This window comes from Laetiporus sulphureus (genome assembly GCF_001632365.1).
Source record: "Laetiporus sulphureus 93-53 unplaced genomic scaffold LAESUscaffold_89, whole genome shotgun sequence".
Taxonomy (NCBI): domain Eukaryota; kingdom Fungi; phylum Basidiomycota; class Agaricomycetes; order Polyporales; family Laetiporaceae; genus Laetiporus; species Laetiporus sulphureus.
This window is the reverse complement of record NW_024468598.1, coordinates 29726-49131: the sequence shown is the minus strand read 5'-3', so window position 1 is coordinate 49131 and position 19406 is coordinate 29726. Positions and strand designations below refer to the sequence as shown.

The following is a 19406-nucleotide window of genomic DNA, read 5'->3' as shown; positions in this document are numbered from 1 at the left end:
CCCCAGGTCCCTCCCAAGCCGCTCCGAATCCAACGGCACACAACAATGCAGATGGGAACATTCGGAGACCCAAGCGCAAAAGGACCGTTCCCCTCTCTGTCAGGGTTCCTTCGTACATGTTGAGGCCGGGCCACGTGCTTGATGTACGTCGCGTCCATTCAGCTGACTCGATGTACATTTTCTCACAAATGCGTCCCGCATATGCAGGCCGAGGACACTCGGGAGATCATCGAGCTGGCAAAAAAAGTCTGTGGCATAAAGGATGACCCGTTCGAACGCTTCCGGGTAATGCCCCCCCTTCTGCGATCCTGTTCTCGGCTGCGCATGCTGACGCGTGTCATGTTCATTTGTTGCAGGGGGACCCCGCCGGTTTACGCAAGTTCCTGAAGGCGGAGAACAGGCGAGAGAGGGAGGAGATCCGGACTGAGGAAAGGGAGCGCAGCAGAAAGCTGCGGAATCTCGAGCGGAGAGTAAAGTATGCGCAGAGGCAGGTCCACGCGATGATTCACCCCCGGCCGCCCCGTCCCGAAATGGATGGCCCCGTCATTGTTGTTGTTGATCCTAGATAGATTGATGCGCGTGGTGGTTTTGATGTATGTTGTGTGATGTCTTTGTTGCTTCGGTGCTTGGGATTTGACGTGTGTGCCGCGTATATTAGTAGGTAGTTCTTTGTGCCCGTGTGTGATGTCTGAGACTTTGTATTAGTAGTTTGTACTTAGTAGTATCGGATGGAACTCGATGTCTTGTTCGAACGGGGCCTAGCGGGCTGATGACTTACATCTGTATAACGCTGATAGACGAAGTTCGCGGCTACTAGTGGCTCGCTGACGTTGCTTTTCGCTTGCCTTGTATAACAAGCAGACAATGAACGAACAAAGTGGCTCATGCATACGCCCTTCACAGACAGACCGATGAGCAAAAAGCATTGATCCCGGCTACACAGGAGGACAACTAATCAAGAAGCGTATAAGTTCCAACCGCAACGCAGAACTACATCCGTATTATACATTCACAAGGATGCCTTCTTTTGCTGCAGGAGTTGGTTTTGAATGATCAACATCAATGCATAGAACGTCTCAATTCTCTACAGAAGACAATCAGGTACACTCCTACCCATAGAAGCTAAAGATACTCACCGGCATCGGCACGCCCTCCCGGCGGCCCATCCTCACCAGTTCACCGAGGATGACCTCCACCTCCGTCGGGCGGCCATTCTCGACGTCCACGAGCGTGCTCGCGCGGTGATTCGCTTCGGGGCGCGCGTGCAGTCGTGAAGTGTTCACGAGCGTCTTGCGCACGATGTCCGGGTCGAGCCCGGGAGGCCCGGACTCGGACGGCGGGAAGAGCACCATGCCGAGTGCATACACCTCGCTCATCGCATCGTACAATAGCGGGATGGCGTATGTGCTGATGGCGGGGGACGCGCTGGGGATGTCCGCGGTGGCGGCGGCCGAGGGCGTTTGCGGCTCTTGATTTGGGTTGGTTGGCTCGGGAGCGGGAGGGGCGGTCTGCGAGGCGCCGGGCGCGAGGTGCGGTGGGCGGAAGACGGCAGTGAGTGGGAAACGCGTGAGGGCGGCTGTGATGCCGAGGCAGGCGTTCCAAAAGTTTTTGGAATATTTGACGCGTTGGATCTCGGGGACGACGGTCGTCTCGGTACCGCCCGCTGCGAGGATGTGTGCGAAGTCTTCGAGAATGGCAGTTTCTTCCGGTGTGTTTTCGGTGTTGTTCGTGGTGGGGCGGTATATGCCTAGCGATACGCGATCCTGAGGCGAAGCCATCAACCAGTACATAACTATCGTAGGCCGTGCGGGATGAGTCAGAGGCTCACGAATTCAGAATGTTCTACGGTGTTGCTGTTCAGCATGCCTGTGCCGATCCAAACAGCAGTGCTGATGATCCTGGGCTCTTCGGACGTGTTCAGTTTCTTCAGAGCGTGGTACAGATCGACCTCGACATTGAGGCCGTTCTGCATCAGAACGTATGTCGGCTGCAGATATTTGTCGGCATACTCGGGCTGCAGCAGGGGTTCCAAAAGGGTCGAGGTGCGTATCAGCTCAGGGATCGCCTTTGTCGTGATAACGACATAAGAGTATGGGCGGTCGAGGGCTTGCGCGACAGACCGGAAGACTGAAGTTTCAGTAATTGATCGGTTAATCTAGGGTGAGTTCTAACAGAAAAGAGATGGTACACGCACGCCTATCTGGCTTCCAGCCCTGGAGCTCTCCATACTTGCGGCTCTTGATGTTCAATCCGTGAGCTTCGCGTTGGTCTCACGTCAGGGCCGCCTCCGAGATCACATTGTACAAGATGATGATACGGACCGTTAACGGCATCATAATTACTCCTTGCGACGGCAGTGATCCGAGCAAGGCCACTTCTCTTCAAAATCAAGGAATCTGTGCCACCACATAAAGCGCTCAGATGACTGGGAAAGCAGATAACGAGTGCTGGTTACAGATTGCGCCTACCGCGCCGAAACCGACGAGCAGGACGTCTTTATAATGAGAAGTCATTTTTGTCTCGTACTCTGTCGTCCCGCGCGGCCAGGTGCGTTCAAGGAAGAAAGGACTTGCGCAATGCGTGCGGCAGTAGTCAACCCGCGATTCTGATCGCATCAACCTCTTTGCACCTGTGATCACGCTCGCAGCCAATCTCTCGTGGGCAGGCAAGACAATTCCTTCAACCTGCGCGGGCTCCCGGAGAACCTTACTCACCGCTACTATGGCTGAAACGGGGTGAAACGGTATCGGCGGAGCGGCCGTCTCAGTATATATGCATTCGGATCCCCCGACCATTACTAGTACTGCACATTGCTCTCTGCTAGCAGCATCACCGACATGGCGATGGATCCCACTTCGTTTAGGCAACTCACAACGCGCCGCGGCATCAACTACAGCTACTTTGTCTCCACTGGACAGTCTTCCAGTCCAACCTTGCTCCTGCTTCATGGCTTCCCCTCCACTGCATACGACTGGCACCTTCAGGTTCAATTCTTCGCCAAGGAAGGATACGGTATCATCGCGCCTGATCTGCTTGGCTCTGGAAAGACGGATAAGCCGCTGGATCCGTTGCTCTACAAGCAGAGCGAGATGAGTAAAGATATCATCGATATTCTCGACGCCGAGAATGTCGAGAAGGCTATCGCGATCGGACACGACTGGTACGATGCGCCCTGTTAGAGTACCGTTGGTCTCACGTTTTATGGGAATGAGTGCAGGGGGTGTGCCTTGGTGTCGCGTCTCGCGAATTATTTCCCCGAACGCTTCATCGCGTTCGCGTTCCTGGCTGTTGGATACATGCCCCCTTCCGTCCCCTTCGACTACGAGGCTGCCTTGGCCATCACTAAACAAATCTTAGGATATGAAGCGTACGGATACTGGGAGTACGTAGCGGCAAGTCTTCTGAGGACGCTCCTCATCCAATCGTGTACAGGTTCTTTGTGAGGGATGAAGAAGCAGACCAGATAATCAAAGACCATGTATGCGGTTTGACTGTCACAGTTTCAAATCTCGACTGATCGACTAATCTCTCTGCACAGTGGGAGTCGTTTTTGACGCTCTCATACCCGTCCGACCCCACCATCTGGCGCACGCACCTGTGCCCTCGAGGCGGTATCAAAGCACACCTGTTAAGCGGAGATATTGCTCCATCTCCATCCTACCTGACCGAAACTGCAAGTTCTAATCTCCCTCTATGGTCATTGCACACTGATGGCCTTTAAAACAGGACAAGAAAGCCATCTCGACCGCCATCCTTTCCGGTGGTCTTAAAGGAGCCTTCAACTGGTACCGGATCATGCTCGACGGTATCACGGACTCAGACGACAAGCGTATGCTCTGCTATTCTTTTAACTTCACGCCGCTTTAGATCTGATACTTGTGACAGAGATATCAGAGTCGAGGCAGACTATCACGCAGCCGGTGTTCTTCGGCGCGGCAAATCGCGACTACGTCTGCGTGCCGGCGCTGGCGCTGGCGCGTATGAAAGAGTTTTGTCCGGACTTGACTGTGAAGGAGTTTGATTTAGGGCATTGGGTGCAGCTCGAGGCTCCGGAAGAGGTCAATCGCGAGTTGGCAGCTTGGATTCAGGGTGTGACGAAGGCTAAATTGTAGATCGGAATGCATGTGTATCTGTGTTGGGTCTTTCAAACGATGTCCGTGGATGAGTGGTGCACTCGAGTGCCCGCAATGGATATAATTAAACGTGACTCCTCTATCAATTCGTGGTTGTAGCATTTTTGAACATATCGGTGGAGAACACATGTACAAAGAAGGAACCAAAAAAAAAGAGATACTCGCCACCACCGTTCGCGGGGCCACATATCACGTGAGCGTCGCGTTTTCCGGACGTTGGGTCGTGTCTCCTTTCCTGGTGCAACTTGCTTTGGTCTTGCTCTGCTCGCAATCTTTACGCTGGAACTTGTTTTGTATGACCTGAACCTGAGTGAGTCACCGAAAGGTCGTTCTGCATGCGACTCTGACCCAACCGCCATCTGGTGTTTACTCTCCGTCCTTTGGTCTCGCCACACTCTTCCTTGACATCTGAGATCTGAACCTGAGTGGCACCGCGAACTGCGCAACTGTGATCCAGTCTTCGTGCTCGTCGACCATGGGGAACGCTCAATCGCTCACGCGCACGACCGGTGCGCTTGACTCCTTCGTAGCTGAACTGGGAGCGGACATCGTATACGAAGGAAGGTAGGCCTGACCGGAAGTTATGGAATCTTTACCTTCCATGTTCACCTCAAGGCTGCTATTAGTATGGGATCTGCACGCTTCTTGAAGACCGTGAAGTGTCGGCATCGGAACGGTTATCTGGTAGTCAAGATCTTCGTCAAGCCGGACCCTGGCTTGAGTTTGAGGAAGCAACATCGAAGGTTGAGAGGTGCGTAGTTCTTATGACGGTTTCTGAACGAAATCATGATGCGTCGTAGTTGAGCGAGAGGCGCTGGTGGACATACCGAATGTGTACAGCTATCAGGCGTTCGTGGAGACGGACAAGGCTGGGTACATTATCCGTCAGTGGATTGCGAGCAGTTTGTATGACCGGATCAGGTGCGTTGACATACACTTGATTGGTGCTCACGTCTTCATATATTATTGGATTCCAGCACTCGCCCATTCCTGAGTATGATCGACAAAAAGTGGATCGCGTTCCAGCTACTGAACGCTCTCCGCGATGCACGCAACCGGAAGGTCTCGCATGGCGACATCAAGTCAGAGAACATCCTCGTGACATCATGGAACTGGGTCTACCTATCCGACTTTGCCTCCTACAAGCCGACGTACCTGCCTCTCGACGACCCGTCAGATTTCTCGTTCTTCTTCGACACCTCCGGTCGCAGGACGTGCTACATCGCACCTGAGCGATTCTACACTGCTGCGGATAACCCTGATATCAGCGCAAAGAAGTTTCGGCTGGCCACAGACGATGGCGAAGGCAGGCGGGACGGAAAAGTGACGGAAGCGATGGACTGCTTCAGCGCCGGATGTGTTATCGCTGAACTATTCTTGGAGGGCGCGCCGCTCTTCACGTTGAGCCAGCTGTTTAAATATCGTGAAGGGGAGTTGAATGTTGATGCGCAATTGAGTGCTATCGAGGACGAGGGTGTCCGAGTACGTCCTTTCCCAATCGCGATTACGTGGGCAGATTCCCTGACGACCGTGCTGTAGAATCTTATCAAGCAGATGATCGCAGTTGACCCTTCCACAAGGCCGACTTTCGATTCCCTGCTGCACATGTCGCGCGGGACAGTGTTCCCTGAGTCGTTCTATTCGTTTTTCCACAACTACGTTCAATCGATCAACGAGCTGTCGTCAACGTCTGCGTTCGCCCTTGCCTCTCCGACGCTACACGCCATCACACCATCGGTATCTACGAGCGCCACCGTGAAGAGCTCACCTACCGTCGCGTCTGCCTCCGGCACCCTCGCAGGCGACGCGTCCAACGAACCGTTCCCGAGCGATTCAGACCGGAGGATGGAGAGGATATGGATGGATTTTGATAGCGTGGAGCCATTTTTGACCATAGATGATGCAGGCGAGACGACCGTAACTGACGTAAGGAAGGAGTTTTCGACATCTTCGGGACCTTCGAAGCCACTCCAGGTATGTCAGCGGCGCGAATGCGCGGTTAGGTATCTCTTCATTGCTGAGTTTATGTCAGGACGTCCTGCCCGTGGAGTTGTGCCTACCGAATCGAGTCAGTGAGATTCAGGGATCTCACAAGCGTGCCCCAGCTGAAGGCGAGTACCCCTCATACTAAAGACATCGACACCAGCTGAATTATTGTGTGTACAGACGGCCCTGCCCTGATCGTCCTCGCCCTCATTTGCGCCAATATCAGGAACTGCACATTGCCAAGCTCGAAAGTGCGAGCGCTGGATGTGCTACTCGCGTTGTCGCTATACCTCACGGACGAAGCGAAGCTCGATCGGGTAGTGCCATATGTGGTCGATTTGCTACACGACGATGCCGCCATCGTCCGCGCATCTGCGTTGCGCACTCTCATGCAGCTTGTGAGTCAACGATCCATATAGATGCGACTCAAAGGCAACTGATGGTCTCTGTCGTTAGCTAATGTTGGTCACGGTGATCACGCCCTCAAATGCAGCGATTTTTCCGGAATACATCATACCGGCCATTTCGCACCTAGTCCGCGACCCAGAGGTCTTGGTGCGGTGCATGTACGCGCAATGTATCGCGTCCCTTGCGGATACTGCGGTGCGGTATCTGGAGATGGGCCAGGCGCTGAAAGCGCACGGGTCATACAAGTTGTCTCCCGATACGCAGGAATATGATGAGGCTCACTTCGAGGTTCGTGGCCTGGCATTCTCGAGTGCTCCGAGATGAATTTGGAGAATAGGTATCTTATGACGCTAGCATGCAAGAACTCCACAATAGCATTCAAGAGCACCTCTCCACGCTGCTCATCGATCCCTCCAGTGTCGTCAAGCGTGCTGTTCTGCACAACATCTCGTCGCTCTGCGTATTCCTTGGGCGGCAGAAAACGAACGACGTCCTGCTCAGTCACATGATCACCTACATGAATGACTCGGATTGGTCGCTCCGCTACGCGTTTTTTGACTGCATCGTCGACGTCGCTGCCTGCGCGGGTGGGAGGAGCTTGGAGGAGTACATCTTTCCTTTGATGATTCAGTCTTTGTCTGGTAGGTCCTCGGTCCGAGTCCGAGTGCCGAGATGTTGATTCAATCTGGATGATTGCAGACGCAGAGGGCACTGTGGTCGCGAGGGTGCTTGCGTCGCTGACAAGTCTTTGCGAATTGGGGCTGTTTCAGAAGATGCGGATATGGGAGCTTATGAGCGCGACTCTCGGCTTCCTGTATCATCCGGACGTGTGGATACGTCAAGGTTCGTCCTGTGGCCTCATGTGCGAGTGCATATCGTCTAATTCTCGACGTGGTTAGGTGCCGCAGCCTTCATCGCGTCAGCCGCAAAGCACTTACCGCCTGGTGACGTCTGGTGTGTCCTCTACCCGTCCTTGAAACACTTCCTTCGTTCGGACGTGCGGGACGTGGATGAGCGTAGCCTCTTGATCGCGTTGAAGCCTCCGGTACGTCCTTTCGTCAACACTTAAATAATGACGAATCTCAACGTCGCTATGCTCAGCTGTCTAGACAAATCTTCGACGCAGCGGTGCAGTGGGCGATGAAGTCCGAGAAGTCAACTTTCTGGAGGACTTATCGCGGTGCAAAACCTGATTCTCCACGAGACAGCCTTGCAGCCGTACGACCGGCAGGAGCGGTCAGTTCGAGAGCAAGGACAGAAGAGTTGCGTCGTTCCTTAGCTTGACGGCTTGCATCTTCTGATTCATAGTCATTGTACAGAGACGAGGCTCAGCTTACCAAGTTACAGCATCTCGGCATGACGCCAAGTGAGGAGAGCAAATTGTTGGCAATGCGCGATTATATTCACAAGCTGGCACGAAATACATCGAGGTAAACGCTTTTACTGTGAGATGTTGTTACAACTTTCCAAATCATATGACGATTTTAGCTTCACGACGCGTGGCAGTACTGATGTGGAATCGGAGAATCTGAGAACTACCAGTGGGATCGAGCTGCAGAAGCTAGGGGTAGTGCCACAGACTGTCTTTTTGAAAGCTCGGCGATCGGTCTCAGCTCGCAGATCGCAGTCCGACTTGTCGCAGGGGTCTCCAATGCCTGGGACGCCTCGCTCAGGAAGGACGTTCAGCATGGATCACGGTATTACCAGCGGCGCCCCCTTCGAAGACCTACGCCGGCGTCTTGCCATCATCAACGGGTCGGCTTCCTCACTCACAATTCAAAGTTCGCGAGATTCGCGCAGCCCCGTGCTGTCGCAAGGAGACCCACCATCCTCCGCTCCTATCGACGTGCCGAATGCCTTCCCTCGTTCAGGCAGCCCGACCGAGTCCATAGTCTCGATGACGAACCCATCAGCGTCAAGACCTATGCGGATTGGGAGTATCGACGGACAGAAGGCCGCGCCTGCTGTTGGCTCATCGAGGGCGAATGCCACCGGCCTGCTGGATGTGCATGCGTATGCACACTCGGATGCATCTGAGGAAAGGTCTGGGAGGACATCGCCTCATTCGCCGGCCGGTACGATCCGTGCGCAGGAAAGGATTCGCCCACCGTCCTTGGCTCCGATATCGACCTATGGTAGGAATACATTCCTGTGTCCTCCAGCATCGTTTAATCCTTTCCTTGCCACAGACGGACACGAGCCGGGGATCAATAGCCTACTCGAGCACCTCTATTTGGACAATACTCGTGAGCTGCAGAATGACTTTGGCCCGCATGTGCACGAGGGTCCTGTACGGCGTCGCAACGCAGCGCGACATAGCTACGTCGCTAGAGATGGAAGCTCTCGTCGGCCGGAGACAATGCTCATTACGCATCTTAGCTCGCATTCAGACGCTATCACAGGCTTGGCTGTGTCGCCGGACCACATGTTTTTCGTGTCCTCGTCCGACGACAAGACGGTCAAGATCTGGGACACGGCGCGCTTGGAACGGAATGTGACAAGCAAGCCCAGGCATACTTATGGGCAGCATCACGCGAAGGTTAAGTGCGTGTGTACGATCGAGGGTGTGCATTGTTTCGCCAGCGCTGCCGATGATGGGAGCTTGCACGTCGTTCGGGTGCGTGTCAGTCAGACTGGGACGTTGCCGAAGTACGGGAAGTTGCAAGTCATTCGCGAACATCGACTGGAACAGGCGGGGGAATACATCACTACCATGACGCACTATATGACGGGTACGAGTCCTTCGCATCGTACCACAGTTGAGACCTAACCACAGGGCTTGCAGATACTTCGTCCAATCTGATCTATGCTACCACCCACTGTGTTATCTCCATCCTCGATCTTCGGACAATGCGTCAATTACAACAGATGGAGAACCCGCGCCACTACGGTCCGATCACCTGCCTATGTCTAGATCGCAAACGCACGTGGGTCGTCTGTGGGACTTCGACTGGCGTGCTGTCGCTGTGGGATATTCGCTTCGGCATTCTGATAAAGAGCTGGAAAGTAGCTGCCGCGGCTAAGAACAAGACTGCCAGGATATACCAGTGTGTCGTCCATCCAGCGAGGGGCAAGGGCAAATGGATCATAGTGGCGATGGAGACGCTCAAGTCCGTCTCTCGACAGCATACACTACTCGAGGTTTGGGACATCGAACGATCTGTTCTTGTCGAGTCCTTCGTGAAGCGGAATACCGCAAACGCCTCGGAGGAAACGGAAGAGCCAAGTGAGGTCCCCGCCGACGAAGCTGAAACGAATCCTGCTGCAGCCATTGCGGCTCTCGTGCGCTTGCGGCAAGAAAGTGGTGGCTCTGGAGAGTCATTCGCACGACGAGCGCGACTGTCCGGCGTGCCGGGACTCGACCAGCCTTCCCCGCTATCACCGGATGTGCGTGCCGTAGTGGTGGGCACTGAGTTTGGTGGCCATGCTTTCACGCGTTCTGTGATATCAGAACAGCAAAGGGACAGCAGGGGCACTCGTTTATCAAGTGGACGTGGCTTTCTGCTTATTGGCTCAGAGGACCGTCGCGCACGATATTTGGACCTGGCTCGCGTGGAACGGTCTATGGTGTTGACCGGTCTCGAAGTCGAAACGGAGAAACCGACATACAGGTACGTACATGTTATATGACGCTTCCGGTCTAGGATTTAACATCGATTCTAGCACAATTCGTGCCACATCGGGCACTGCTTTGGCGCTGGTAGAGACCTGGGTCGCACCAGCGAACTCTGGTCACAGTAATCGTTCACCGCTACGACTGTCGTTGATAAACCACAATCAGCAGAACCTGCTCAAGGGTCATCAAGATACGATTACTGCACTAGCATGCATCGACTCACCATTCAGAGGCGGCGTTATTAGCGGCGATCGGGCAGGAGTTCTCAAGGTATGGCGAGTAGAAGGATTGGACAATTCATGAAGGACTGTTTGTGGTTAGGATATTGTATTATAAGGAGTGTTTGCTTGATCAGTTTGCTACTTCCCCGATGATCGACCTGAGCACGACTACAATGCATTGGTATCCAAAAATCTGATCTTGTGAATCTCCATCTAATCTTATCTTGGCGCTCTAGAGTGACTCGCAAATCAGACGCGTTGATCACTTGCATTCCACTCTTTGCATGCTGAGGTCTCTGCATCGACTGCAGCCTCTTAGAACCCGTATACCATCTCGCGTCTGCAGCACTCCTAGACTCGGATATCGTCTGCTTTCCCACATGGCTACTCCCGTCGCATCGTCTTCTCATCCAGCGCAATTGCCCGCCCTGGAGTCTGCTCATGCGCACGACGCGCTCCAGGGCAATAACGGCAATGGAGCGAAGAAGCCTAAAGAGAAGAAGGACAAGGGTGCTTCAGCATCAGTGGGCTCGCTTGAGGTGAGGCTTGCGACCTATCCTGTCGTGCAAGCTGACTTTGAGTATATGTAGCTGCAGCCTCCCCCGGAGTTTTTCGATCACCGAATCAAGATGTTTGATCAGCTGAAGGCCGAGTACGATGCATGGGTGAAGGGTGCGTCCGAAATGTAGGGAAGTGTCCGATGGCAGCTGACGAATCACTGTAGCCCAACCTCGCGAGGAGATCGAGATTACACTCCCCGACGGCTCGAAGCGCAAAGGCACGAGCTGGGAAACGAGCCCGATGTCGGTCGCGAAGGAGCTCTCGCAAAGCCTTGCAGATCGTGTAGTCATTGCAAAGGTAGGAGTTTCATATGCTCTCAATGATATCGGCCGAGCTCTTCATGCGGTATTTAGGTCAATGGCGCAGTGTGGGACTTGGAACGACCTCTGGAAGCTTCGTGCTCCCTTGAGCTATTGGATTTCAACCACCCGGAAGGTGAATCGACTATGGATATGTAAACCTAGCGTGGTGTTTGACTTACGTACAGGCAAGCGAGTATTCTGGCACTCATCTGCGCATGTCCTGGGGGAGGCAGCGGAGCGCCATTACGGCTGCCATTTGTGCATTGGTCCGCCTACCGACGAAGGGTTCTTCTACGAGATGGCGATTGATGACAGGTAAGCTTGTACTTTTCTCCGCAGGGTTCGTGTGCTCAAGTCATCTCCCTGCAGAGTGGTCACAAATGCGGACTACCCATCACTCGAGAAGCTCTCGGACGTCGCGATCAGGGAGAAGCAAAAGTTCCAGCGGCTCGTCGTGCCGAAGGAGAAACTTCTCGAGATGTTTGAGGTACATATCATCGTGCCTCGAATCGTCGCGCCGGTCCATGCTGATAGCCATTTTATAGTACAACAAGTATAAAAAGCATCTGATCGAGTCAAAAATTCCGGACGGCACGTCTACCACTGTGTATCGTTGCGGCCCGATGGTTGACCTGTGTGTCGGCCCACACATTACTCACACGGGCAAGATCAAGGCGTTTATGATCACGAAGGTGCGTCCACCTTCATCATCTCCGAAGCCCTTGCACGTAAATTATGGGGACAGAACTCCGCATCGTACTTCCTCGGGGACCCGAACAACGACTCGCTGCAGCGTATCTACGGTATCTCCTTCCCCGACAAGCAGCAGCTCAAGGAGTACAAGGAGTTCCTCGCTGAGGCTGCCAGGCGGGACCACAGGAAGATCGGCAAGGCGAGTCGGTATAGACAACCGTTTCCTTTTGTGCTGACCAACGGGTAGGAACAAGAGCTGTTCTTCTTCAATGACCTGAGCCCTGGTAGCTGCTTTTGGCTCCCACATGGTACTCGTATCTACAACACGCTCGTCGAGCTCATGCGGGTGCGTGACTATCCTCCAATTCGTGGGCAATGACGATCGACATCTCTTCGCAGTCTGAGTACTTCAAGCGTGGTTACCAAGAAGGTAATTTCTCGATGCTTCCCGAGCCACACTCTCGCTGACGTCCTGCATAGTCATCTCGCCAAACATGTACATCAGCAAGCTGTGGGAGACGTCCGGCCATTGGCAGAACTATAAGGACGACATGTTCACGCTGAACGTCGAGAAGGAGCAGTGGGCGCTCAAGCCGATGAACTGCCCGGGTCACTGTCTCATCTTCGATTCGCGCGACCGCAGCTATAAGGAGCTGCCCATCCGCATGGCCGAATTCGGTATCATCCACCGTAATGAGGCATCCGGCGCGCTCGCAGGCCTCACGCGTGTGCGCCGCTTCGTACAGGATGATACGCATGTGTTCTGTATGCCATCGCAGGTATGTTCACATTCGATTATCTAGATAGAGCAAATTCTCACGAGAAAGCTGTGCATGAACAGATCGAGGAAGAGATCGGCAACCTGTTCGACTTCATGCAGCACATCTATGGCATATTCGGCTTCGACTTCCACTTGGAGCTCTCTACCCGCCCCGAAAACTATCTCGGCACCATCGAGACATGGAACGAGGCAGAAAATGTGCGTACATCACTATCTGCCTCCGTTCCCAAATTGACGGTACATCATCCCAGCAACTGAAGAAGGCGCTCAATAAACAGTACCCCGGCAAGTGGGAGATCAATCCGGGCGATGGCGCGTTCTACGGGCCTAAGATTGACATCACCATCAAGGACGCCCTACGTCGCTCCTTCCAATGCGCGACGATCCAGCTGGACTTCCAGCTGCCGGAGAGGTTCAACTTGAAATATCGCAGCGCGGATGACAGCGCCAGCGCTGACAAGCCTCCGTCGCGCCCGGTCATCATACACCGCGCTATTCTCGGTAGTCTGGAGCGTTTCATTGCTATCGTTACGGAGCACTTCGCTGGCAAATGGTCAGCCGTCATGAGTCGATAGCGCTTTGGCATAGCTGACGAGAATGCACATCTAGGCCATTCTGGTTGTCTCCCCGTCAGGTTCTAGTTATCCCCGTCGCGGCGCCCTACGTACGTTCTCCCTCATATATCCAATCTGCTTATGCTGATAAGTGTCTGTCGTCCTGCAGAAAGATTATGCTGCCGAAATCGCGCAAAGGCTCTCCGACCTCGGCCTCTTCGCGGATGTCGACAACGGCGATAACACGTTACCCAAGAAGATCCGTAACGGCGAAATTTCCCAGTACAACTTCATTCTCGGTGCGTCGGAGTGCGTTGAGTTGAAACTTATATCTGATGCATCGCTTCTTTAGTCGTCGGACAGGAAGAACTTGATAGTCGCTCCGTTAACGTCCGCAACCGCGATGATGTCGGCACCAAGACGCGATCCGAACAATTGCTGCCATTGGAGGAACTCGAGCGGAAGCTTGTCGCATTGAAGACCACCAGGATTCTGCACAACAAGCTCGCGTAATTACATAGAGCATTGCTTTGTCGGCGTATGTTTTTTTGGCTGTCTGGTCGTTTGTGCTATGCTGTATGTACCTCGAGAGAAGTAAGAGGGGAGTGTGTTACACCGCGCGTGTCAAACATCGTCGAGCAGGTTACTACGGGTTAGCGCCAAGATGAACTTATACCGTGCCCAAGAATTGTTTGCGCTGTATATAAAGAGATGAGACAATCGCGTTGAAAGGACTTAATTCATCAGAAGAGTAACGCACGAGTTGCTGTATCTGCTCTCGCTCTGTCGGAGGTAGCGAGTTGATTTGCGCTTCCGTCAGACTGAGGACTTGCATCAACATATCCTGCGATACATGTAATATTAATATTGCTGCAATACAACGAGAAACATCGCGCAAACGTACTCTCTGGGCAGGATCAAATGCAGGTACAGCAGTTTGTGCTGCTGGCTGCGGGACGGGCTGTGGAACCGCCTGGGCAACAGGCTGGGGCTGGGCAGGCGGTGGGGGGCGATAGTACGGCGATGGAACCTGCTGCATGTGAGCAGCAGCAGGCGGATACATCGGCGCCTGAGCAGGGATCGGCGGAGTCGGATGATGCACGGGCGTGTGCGGCATCGCCATGGACGGTGGGAACACCTGCTGCGGCTGCATTGGCAGGGGTTGCGCATACGGCGCAGGGGCTTGGGGCGGTACCTGGGGTTGTGTAGGCACGGAGGCACTTGTCGCCTGAAGCATGCGCTGCACGTGTTTTGGTGAGAATGCAGGGAGTGGAAGACCCAGTTGTATTGAGTGTGGCATACCTTAAGAATTGCCGGGTCGACGATGTTATTTAACAAAAGCGCTTGGAATAGCGCGTATCCAAGCTGGGGGTGTGCAACAAGCAGCGTGCGCGCCTGCTCCGGGTGGGTGATCACGAACGCCTGGTGTATGCACGTGTCTACAAAGCGCTACACCGCCGGGAAACTAAGGACCCACACGCACCTTCATTTGTGCGAGGACCTCGAGGATCTGCGTTGGGTTCGTCGTCGCAAGCATCTGGCTAATCGTGTCGAGCGCGGTAGAGTTAGGCGAGACTGGCACGCCGGGCGGGAGATTCGCAAGGAAGGCATTTGGGTCGTTGCTCTTTCCGCGCTCCTGGTGCCGCTCGCGCCACTGGGCACGCGTCTCGCCGCCGTCGATGAGCTCGCCTCGGATGGTCGTCTTGCCCTCGAGGAACGGGTCCGAGTCGGCGAGGTCTATCCGGAGCGGCCGCCCACCGAGCTCTTGCCCGTTCAGGTTCCGCACGGCAGACAGTGCGGTTTCATGGTCTAGTTGCGTCATCACGATATTGGGGTGATGGTTGATCAAGCATGAGGCGGAATGGCGTGGTATACATGTTCATCGCGTTGGTGGGAGTGGCAACGTCACAATGGAATTGTTGATCACATTCGTAAGATGGAATGCACGATTTAATTTCGAACAATGCGCATTGTTGGATAGATGGGGGCCGTTTGAGTTTTGCAGTCGGACAGCATCATGCAATCACAATTTGAAGCATCCGGCGAAGTGGCGCGAGTTGAATGGGGTGTAAAAATGCGCATATATAGCGGAGTCGCGTTGGCCAGTTGAGGGTCGAACAATGCGACGGCACACGATTGCAGCGGACATTTTGAATGCACGGTCAACGGACGGTATTGAGTTGCAGTAGAAAGCGATATGATTGTGTTTGGGTCAGACATCACAAGACTTGAGTAGCTCAGAGAATAGAAAGTTGCTATACCCGAAAATTCGCAGAAGCCGTATCCCTTCGGCTTCCCTGTATCTCTGTCAAAGACCAGTCTAGGCGGCGCACGTGGGTTTTGTGAGCGACTCATGGTTGTACTTCGATGGTGGCAGTCGAGACAGTACCTAAATCCAACAACTTGCCCAACCGACTTGAACACGTCAATCAATTGTTCCTATGTCTCACATCATTCAGCGTGCCTTGCAGATTGCGGTGCGAACTCGTTAATCACCTCGCCCATGTTGTAGGGCACATTGCCGACTAAAAGCGATGCGGTCAGACGATCTCACAGGCCCGACATGGGGCGGTGGAATGAGCCAACCAACCAAACACTACTTTGCTCATGCCGGCTGATGTTGTTGTTTTCAGAGTCGGACAGCAAATGCGAGCAGCCGTCGAGAAACACAAGGCCACAAGTTCGGTGAGGGAACGTCGCCGTCGCAGCTGTGTCAGAGGAAGCTGTACAGGAGAACTGGTCGGAAGAACAAAGGCTAAGCCTCCTTGAATTATCCTGAATTATCCAGATATCCATATATGGGCTATGCGAAACGTAAATGTTTGTTTTTTGCGGGGCCCCCTAGTTGCACGGCCACATTCTCGGTCTCAGCGCTCAGCTTCCGCCTGTGTCTTCGTCGCTGTTTTCGTCGCCGACGCTTCAGATGGCGGCCACACGTTCTCAAGGTGTTTGGAGACAACACCGCCATCGGATCGGCGCATGGCCACACCGCTGTTGACTGGAACTCGTCTGGTAGCTCCGCCGCGCTCCGTGTCTGTCCAATCGCGCAGTCGCCCCACTCCGCCACAACCCTTCCGCACTGCTTTTTTTTTTCCTCCCTGTGTCATCGCCTGAACTCTCCGAACCAGTCACTTGTGATTCTGTCTGCTGACATGTCTGCATTACTACATGATTCCATGCTCTCTCTGATCGAGTCACTTCGGACCTATATAAGCCTTCAAATTCGGGTCATCCACAGATCCGAGTCTTTGTGCCTTTCAAACTTTCCGCTCTCTCTTGATTCTCTCGTTCTTCTCCATCAACCTTCATGACCCGCATCGCAGCACTTCCTAGCAAGCAGAGGATGGAACCACGCCGGCTGATGACAACTGATGGAGTGGATCCCAATCGAGTTATAGACCGTATCTTGGCACGCAAATACCTTCAGGGAATAATGCGTTCGCTTAGGAAGCAAGAGGGCCCTAGTGGCGAGCGGGTTTATCAACCGAGGTATGTACATGTTGGTTTACACTCATAGCCATATGCCAGACCAACCATCCACAGAATGGATCTCTTCGACGATCCAAGTAGCCCTCGCATTGTGGCCACGCTCGAGCTGCCTGGCCTGAAGCAGAGCGACATGTCCGTCCGCGTCGAGGACAACCATCTCGTCGTCCAGGGCGAGCGGCGATTCCGAAGTCTCGCCCCGCTGCCCGTCCACACTTCTTCCGAGCCCTCTACCTCGCCTGCCGCCTCCGAGCCACCCAACTTGCCACGGGGATACACGATGCAGCAGATCAAATACGGACTATTCCGCAAGGTCATAGGGCTTCCCGCGGGCATCCAGGTGCGTCTGGCAAGTTCGCTGTCGTGTCCTTCACATGAGCTGATGAGTCATCCGCAGACGGGCCACATCAAGGCGTCGCTCGCCGAGGGCATGCTTACTATCTCGTGGCCACGCAATCCCAGTGCCGAACCATTGAGTGATGATGCGCCAGACACCGATGTGTCACACGATGTGTCCGCAGAGGGCGACCAGTGACGCTGGGCGCGTTACATCCGGTCGGCTCGCTTGCAGTGGCGGCCGTCGGGTGACGAGTCAATGTTGCAGTTGACATGATCTTGGACCTCGCTTCCGCTCGGCTCGAGTACACGGAACTTTGCAGTACATGGTGTTTCTTCTTCTACTCTACTTGTCTGTTACCCAATTAATACTCTACTCTTCCGATGCCGGGTATTAGTATTACGACCCTCACTCCATCTATATTAGGTTTCTCCATTCTTATCATCTTGTTCGCAGTCACCGCCGGTCTATATCAGATGTCTATTGCTATATATTGGTATATTGCGTGTAAGAATAGCGGACTGGCTGTTATATGATGTAGCATACACAATCTCTATATCCGTTATCCAGCTGCGCCACTTACGGCGAATGCTGTCCGAGGATGCTCCCGCACTCTGTGAGTCTCGTAGACGGCTCTCTAGATCAGGTCCGTCCACGATACGGTTCCGACAAAGACTGCCATCTCGGCTCCGAGTGGCTAACTCAGATTGACTTTCACTTTTCTCGGTTCTGGCAGAGGAGCTGATTCTGTATGATCAGCATCAACGCATATACTGACTCGAGTCTCTGCATAACAAACCCATAATGAGCACTCCCCAGCATCACCACAAGCTTAAACGACTCACCGGGACCGCGACGCCCTCGCGCCGCGCCATCCTGACGAGCTCACCCAGGATAACCTCGACTTCAGTCGGGCGGCCCACCTCGACGTCCACGAGCGTGCTCGGGCGGTGCGCGTAGTGGCCACCGCCGTACATATCTGAGGTGAACGCGAGTACGTCAGCAGCGAGGTTCGGATTGATCGCGGGCCCCGCATCCCTCTCCGGGAAGAGCGTCGTGCCCAGCGCGTGGATCTCCGTGATGCAGTCGTACAGCCAAGGCAGCGTGTTGGCGGCGATCACTGGGGAGGCGCTGCATAGTCCAGCAGTCTTGGATGCCGAGGCTGCGGCCAAGGAGTCATCGGTATTCGCTGTAGGTGTCTGTTTCTTCTCGGGGCTGTGGGAGGAATAAAAGATGGCAGTCGTTGGGAAGCGAGTGATGGCTGGGATGACCCCGAAGCATACGTTATACACATTTTTGTTGTACTTGACGCGCTGGATTTCGGGCTCGATCTCTACGTGCGCTCCACCTGCGATGAGGATGTCGGCAAAGGTTGACAACAGTGCGGCCTCCTCTGGGGTGTTATCCGTGTAGTTTGCCATCGTGCGGTACACACCGAGGACAGCTCGGTCCTATGGAGACATGAAGGTCACTACAGTTTCACAAGACTCGCTGCACCATAATGTACGCACAGACTGGTTGTGTTCGACGACGTTGCCGTCGCGCATGTTCGCCATGGTCCACAATGCCGTGCCGATGATCTTCGGCTCCTCCACCGGCCGCAGTTTTTTCAGCGTCTCGTACAAGTTGGCTTCCACATTTAACCCATTCTGCATGAGCACGAACGTGGGTATGGGAAACCTGTCTATGTATTCCGGGGTAAGGAGCGGCGCGACCAAGTCAGAGGTCTGGATGAGCTCGGGAACGGCTTTTGTTGTGACTATGACATGGGAGTATGGCTGGTCTGCCGCTTCGGCAACCGACGCGCACACTGGAGATGATGTAAATCACCGTTATGCTCGAGGTTCGATGGAATGATTATTGGAAGTCATACCTCGATCGGGCTTGAATGCATCAAAGTTGCCGAATTTGTCGCTTTTGATGTTGAGGCCATGAGCTTCGAGGAAGAGTGAGCATCCATACCTACATTAATTTCTCGTAGCTCAACAAACCCTTCACAGCTTCGCAATTGCTCCTTGCAATGGCAGTCACGCGAGCCCGTCCACCGTTCTGCATAACAAATGCATCTGCACAGACACGTTCAGGCACGCATCTCAGATATCTAAGGAAATGGACATACATACAGCACCCACAGCGCCGAGGCCGATGAGCAAAACATCTGTCTTCTCAGATGCCATTGCGCCGAGTGCTCGCACCATTCACTGCGTTGGCCTCGTAACCGAGGAAACTTGGTGGATGGTTAGCAGGGAAACGCGGGTTTTATATGCCGAGTGATGCGACGATTTGCGCGCAGGGGTATGACATCGCGGCCGGATCATGCTACGGCAA

The 19406-nt window shown here is 54.0% G+C and overlaps 8 protein-coding genes across 8 annotated transcripts; 5 read left to right on the top strand and 3 right to left on the bottom strand.

Annotated features, from left to right (window-relative positions):
- Nucleotides 1–89: 89 nt before the first annotated feature.
- On the top strand, nt 90–871 carry LAESUDRAFT_816661 (uncharacterized protein). Its single transcript, XM_040914797.1, has 3 exons — nt 90–143; nt 208–285; nt 357–871. The coding sequence occupies exons 1-3, from the start codon at nt 117–119 to the stop codon at nt 567–569; spliced, it is 318 nt and encodes a 105-aa protein (XP_040757929.1). The 5' UTR covers nt 90–116; the 3' UTR covers nt 570–871.
- On the bottom strand, nt 824–2591 carry LAESUDRAFT_688458 (uncharacterized protein). The gene is made up of 6 exons (XM_040905995.1): nt 2456–2591; nt 2322–2396; nt 2195–2257; nt 1829–2127; nt 1137–1763; nt 824–1084 (listed from the first exon to the last, which is right to left on the bottom strand). Exons 1-6 carry the CDS (start codon nt 2511–2513, stop codon nt 1010–1012), a joined length of 1197 nt encoding a protein of 398 aa, XP_040757928.1. The 5' UTR covers nt 2514–2591; the 3' UTR covers nt 824–1009.
- On the top strand, nt 2584–4233 carry LAESUDRAFT_732518 (epoxide hydrolase). The gene is made up of 6 exons (XM_040910256.1): nt 2584–3160; nt 3218–3382; nt 3433–3478; nt 3539–3673; nt 3727–3829; nt 3886–4233. The coding sequence occupies exons 1-6, from the start codon at nt 2838–2840 to the stop codon at nt 4110–4112; spliced, it is 999 nt and encodes a 332-aa protein (XP_040757927.1). The 5' UTR covers nt 2584–2837; the 3' UTR covers nt 4113–4233.
- Nucleotides 4234–4377: 144 nt separating this feature from the next.
- LAESUDRAFT_688451 (ARM repeat-containing protein) lies at nt 4378–10547 on the top strand. Its single transcript, XM_040905994.1, has 17 exons — nt 4378–4697; nt 4760–4884; nt 4934–5054; nt 5111–5615; nt 5673–6107; nt 6166–6244; nt 6300–6517; nt 6576–6815; nt 6865–7168; nt 7227–7370; nt 7427–7572; nt 7629–7789; nt 7847–7957; nt 8016–8662; nt 8717–9259; nt 9313–10138; nt 10191–10547. The coding sequence occupies exons 1-17, from the start codon at nt 4609–4611 to the stop codon at nt 10444–10446; spliced, it is 4950 nt and encodes a 1649-aa protein (XP_040757926.1). The 5' UTR covers nt 4378–4608; the 3' UTR covers nt 10447–10547.
- Nucleotides 10548–10744: 197 nt separating this feature from the next.
- LAESUDRAFT_739722 (threonyl-tRNA synthetase) lies at nt 10745–13768 on the top strand (the record flags this gene model as incomplete). Its single annotated transcript, XM_040911031.1, has 16 exons — nt 10745–10903; nt 10955–11036; nt 11089–11222; nt 11279–11360; nt 11413–11542; nt 11597–11714; nt 11773–11919; nt 11973–12119; nt 12168–12266; nt 12320–12350; nt 12401–12699; nt 12762–12899; nt 12953–13254; nt 13311–13365; nt 13425–13554; nt 13608–13768. 16 exons carry the CDS (start codon nt 10745–10747, stop codon nt 13766–13768), a joined length of 2214 nt encoding a protein of 737 aa, XP_040757925.1.
- Nucleotides 13769–13925: 157 nt separating this feature from the next.
- On the bottom strand, nt 13926–15077 carry LAESUDRAFT_764831 (uncharacterized protein; the record flags this gene model as incomplete). Its single annotated transcript, XM_040913511.1, has 5 exons — nt 13926–13952; nt 14016–14099; nt 14160–14495; nt 14558–14677; nt 14739–15077. 5 exons carry the CDS (start codon nt 15075–15077, stop codon nt 13926–13928), a joined length of 906 nt encoding a protein of 301 aa, XP_040757924.1.
- Nucleotides 15078–16796: 1719 nt separating this feature from the next.
- On the top strand, nt 16797–17276 carry LAESUDRAFT_666683 (uncharacterized protein; the record flags this gene model as incomplete). Its single annotated transcript, XM_040905264.1, has 3 exons — nt 16797–16907; nt 16968–17081; nt 17139–17276. Coding segments are annotated over 3 exons (363 nt in total), but the record flags the coding sequence as incomplete, so codon positions are not given.
- A 516-nt stretch (nt 17277–17792) lies between these two features.
- LAESUDRAFT_764829 (6-phosphogluconate dehydrogenase C-terminal domain-like protein) lies at nt 17793–19255 on the bottom strand (the record flags this gene model as incomplete). Its single annotated transcript, XM_040913510.1, has 6 exons — nt 17793–17864; nt 17924–18529; nt 18590–18888; nt 18952–19014; nt 19070–19144; nt 19198–19255. The coding sequence occupies 6 exons, from the start codon at nt 19253–19255 to the stop codon at nt 17793–17795; spliced, it is 1173 nt and encodes a 390-aa protein (XP_040757922.1).
- Nucleotides 19256–19406: the final 151 nt, after the last annotated feature.

Coding starts and splice junctions, on each gene's coding strand:
- LAESUDRAFT_816661 (XM_040914797.1), top strand. CDS start 117: ATGTTGAGGCCGGGCCACGTGCTTGAT. Junction 144..207: donor GGCCGGGCCACGTGCTTGAT/GTACGTCGCGTC, acceptor CCGCATATGCAG/GCCGAGGACACTCGGGAGAT. Junction 286..356: donor ACCCGTTCGAACGCTTCCGG/GTAATGCCCCCC, acceptor CATTTGTTGCAG/GGGGACCCCGCCGGTTTACG.
- LAESUDRAFT_688458 (XM_040905995.1), bottom strand. CDS start 2,513: ATGACTTCTCATTATAAAGACGTCCTGCTCGTCGGTTTCGGCGCGGTA. Junction 2,258..2,321: donor TAATTATGATGCCGTTAACG/GTCCGTATCATC, acceptor ACCAACGCGAAG/CTCACGGATTGAACATCAAG. Junction 1,764..1,828: donor CCGTAGAACATTCTGAATTC/GTGAGCCTCTGA, acceptor GCTTCGCCTCAG/GATCGCGTATCGCTAGGCAT.
- LAESUDRAFT_732518 (XM_040910256.1), top strand. CDS start 2,838: ATGGCGATGGATCCCACTTCGTTTAGGCAACTCACAACGCGCCGCGGC. Junction 3,161..3,217: donor ATCGCGATCGGACACGACTG/GTACGATGCGCC, acceptor GAATGAGTGCAG/GGGGTGTGCCTTGGTGTCGC. Junction 3,383..3,432: donor GAAGCGTACGGATACTGGGA/GTACGTAGCGGC, acceptor AATCGTGTACAG/GTTCTTTGTGAGGGATGAAG.
- LAESUDRAFT_688451 (XM_040905994.1), top strand. CDS start 4,609: ATGGGGAACGCTCAATCGCTCACGCGCACGACCGGTGCGCTTGACTCC. Junction 4,698..4,759: donor GACATCGTATACGAAGGAAG/GTAGGCCTGACC, acceptor GGCTGCTATTAG/TATGGGATCTGCACGCTTCT. Junction 5,616..5,672: donor TCGAGGACGAGGGTGTCCGA/GTACGTCCTTTC, acceptor ACCGTGCTGTAG/AATCTTATCAAGCAGATGAT.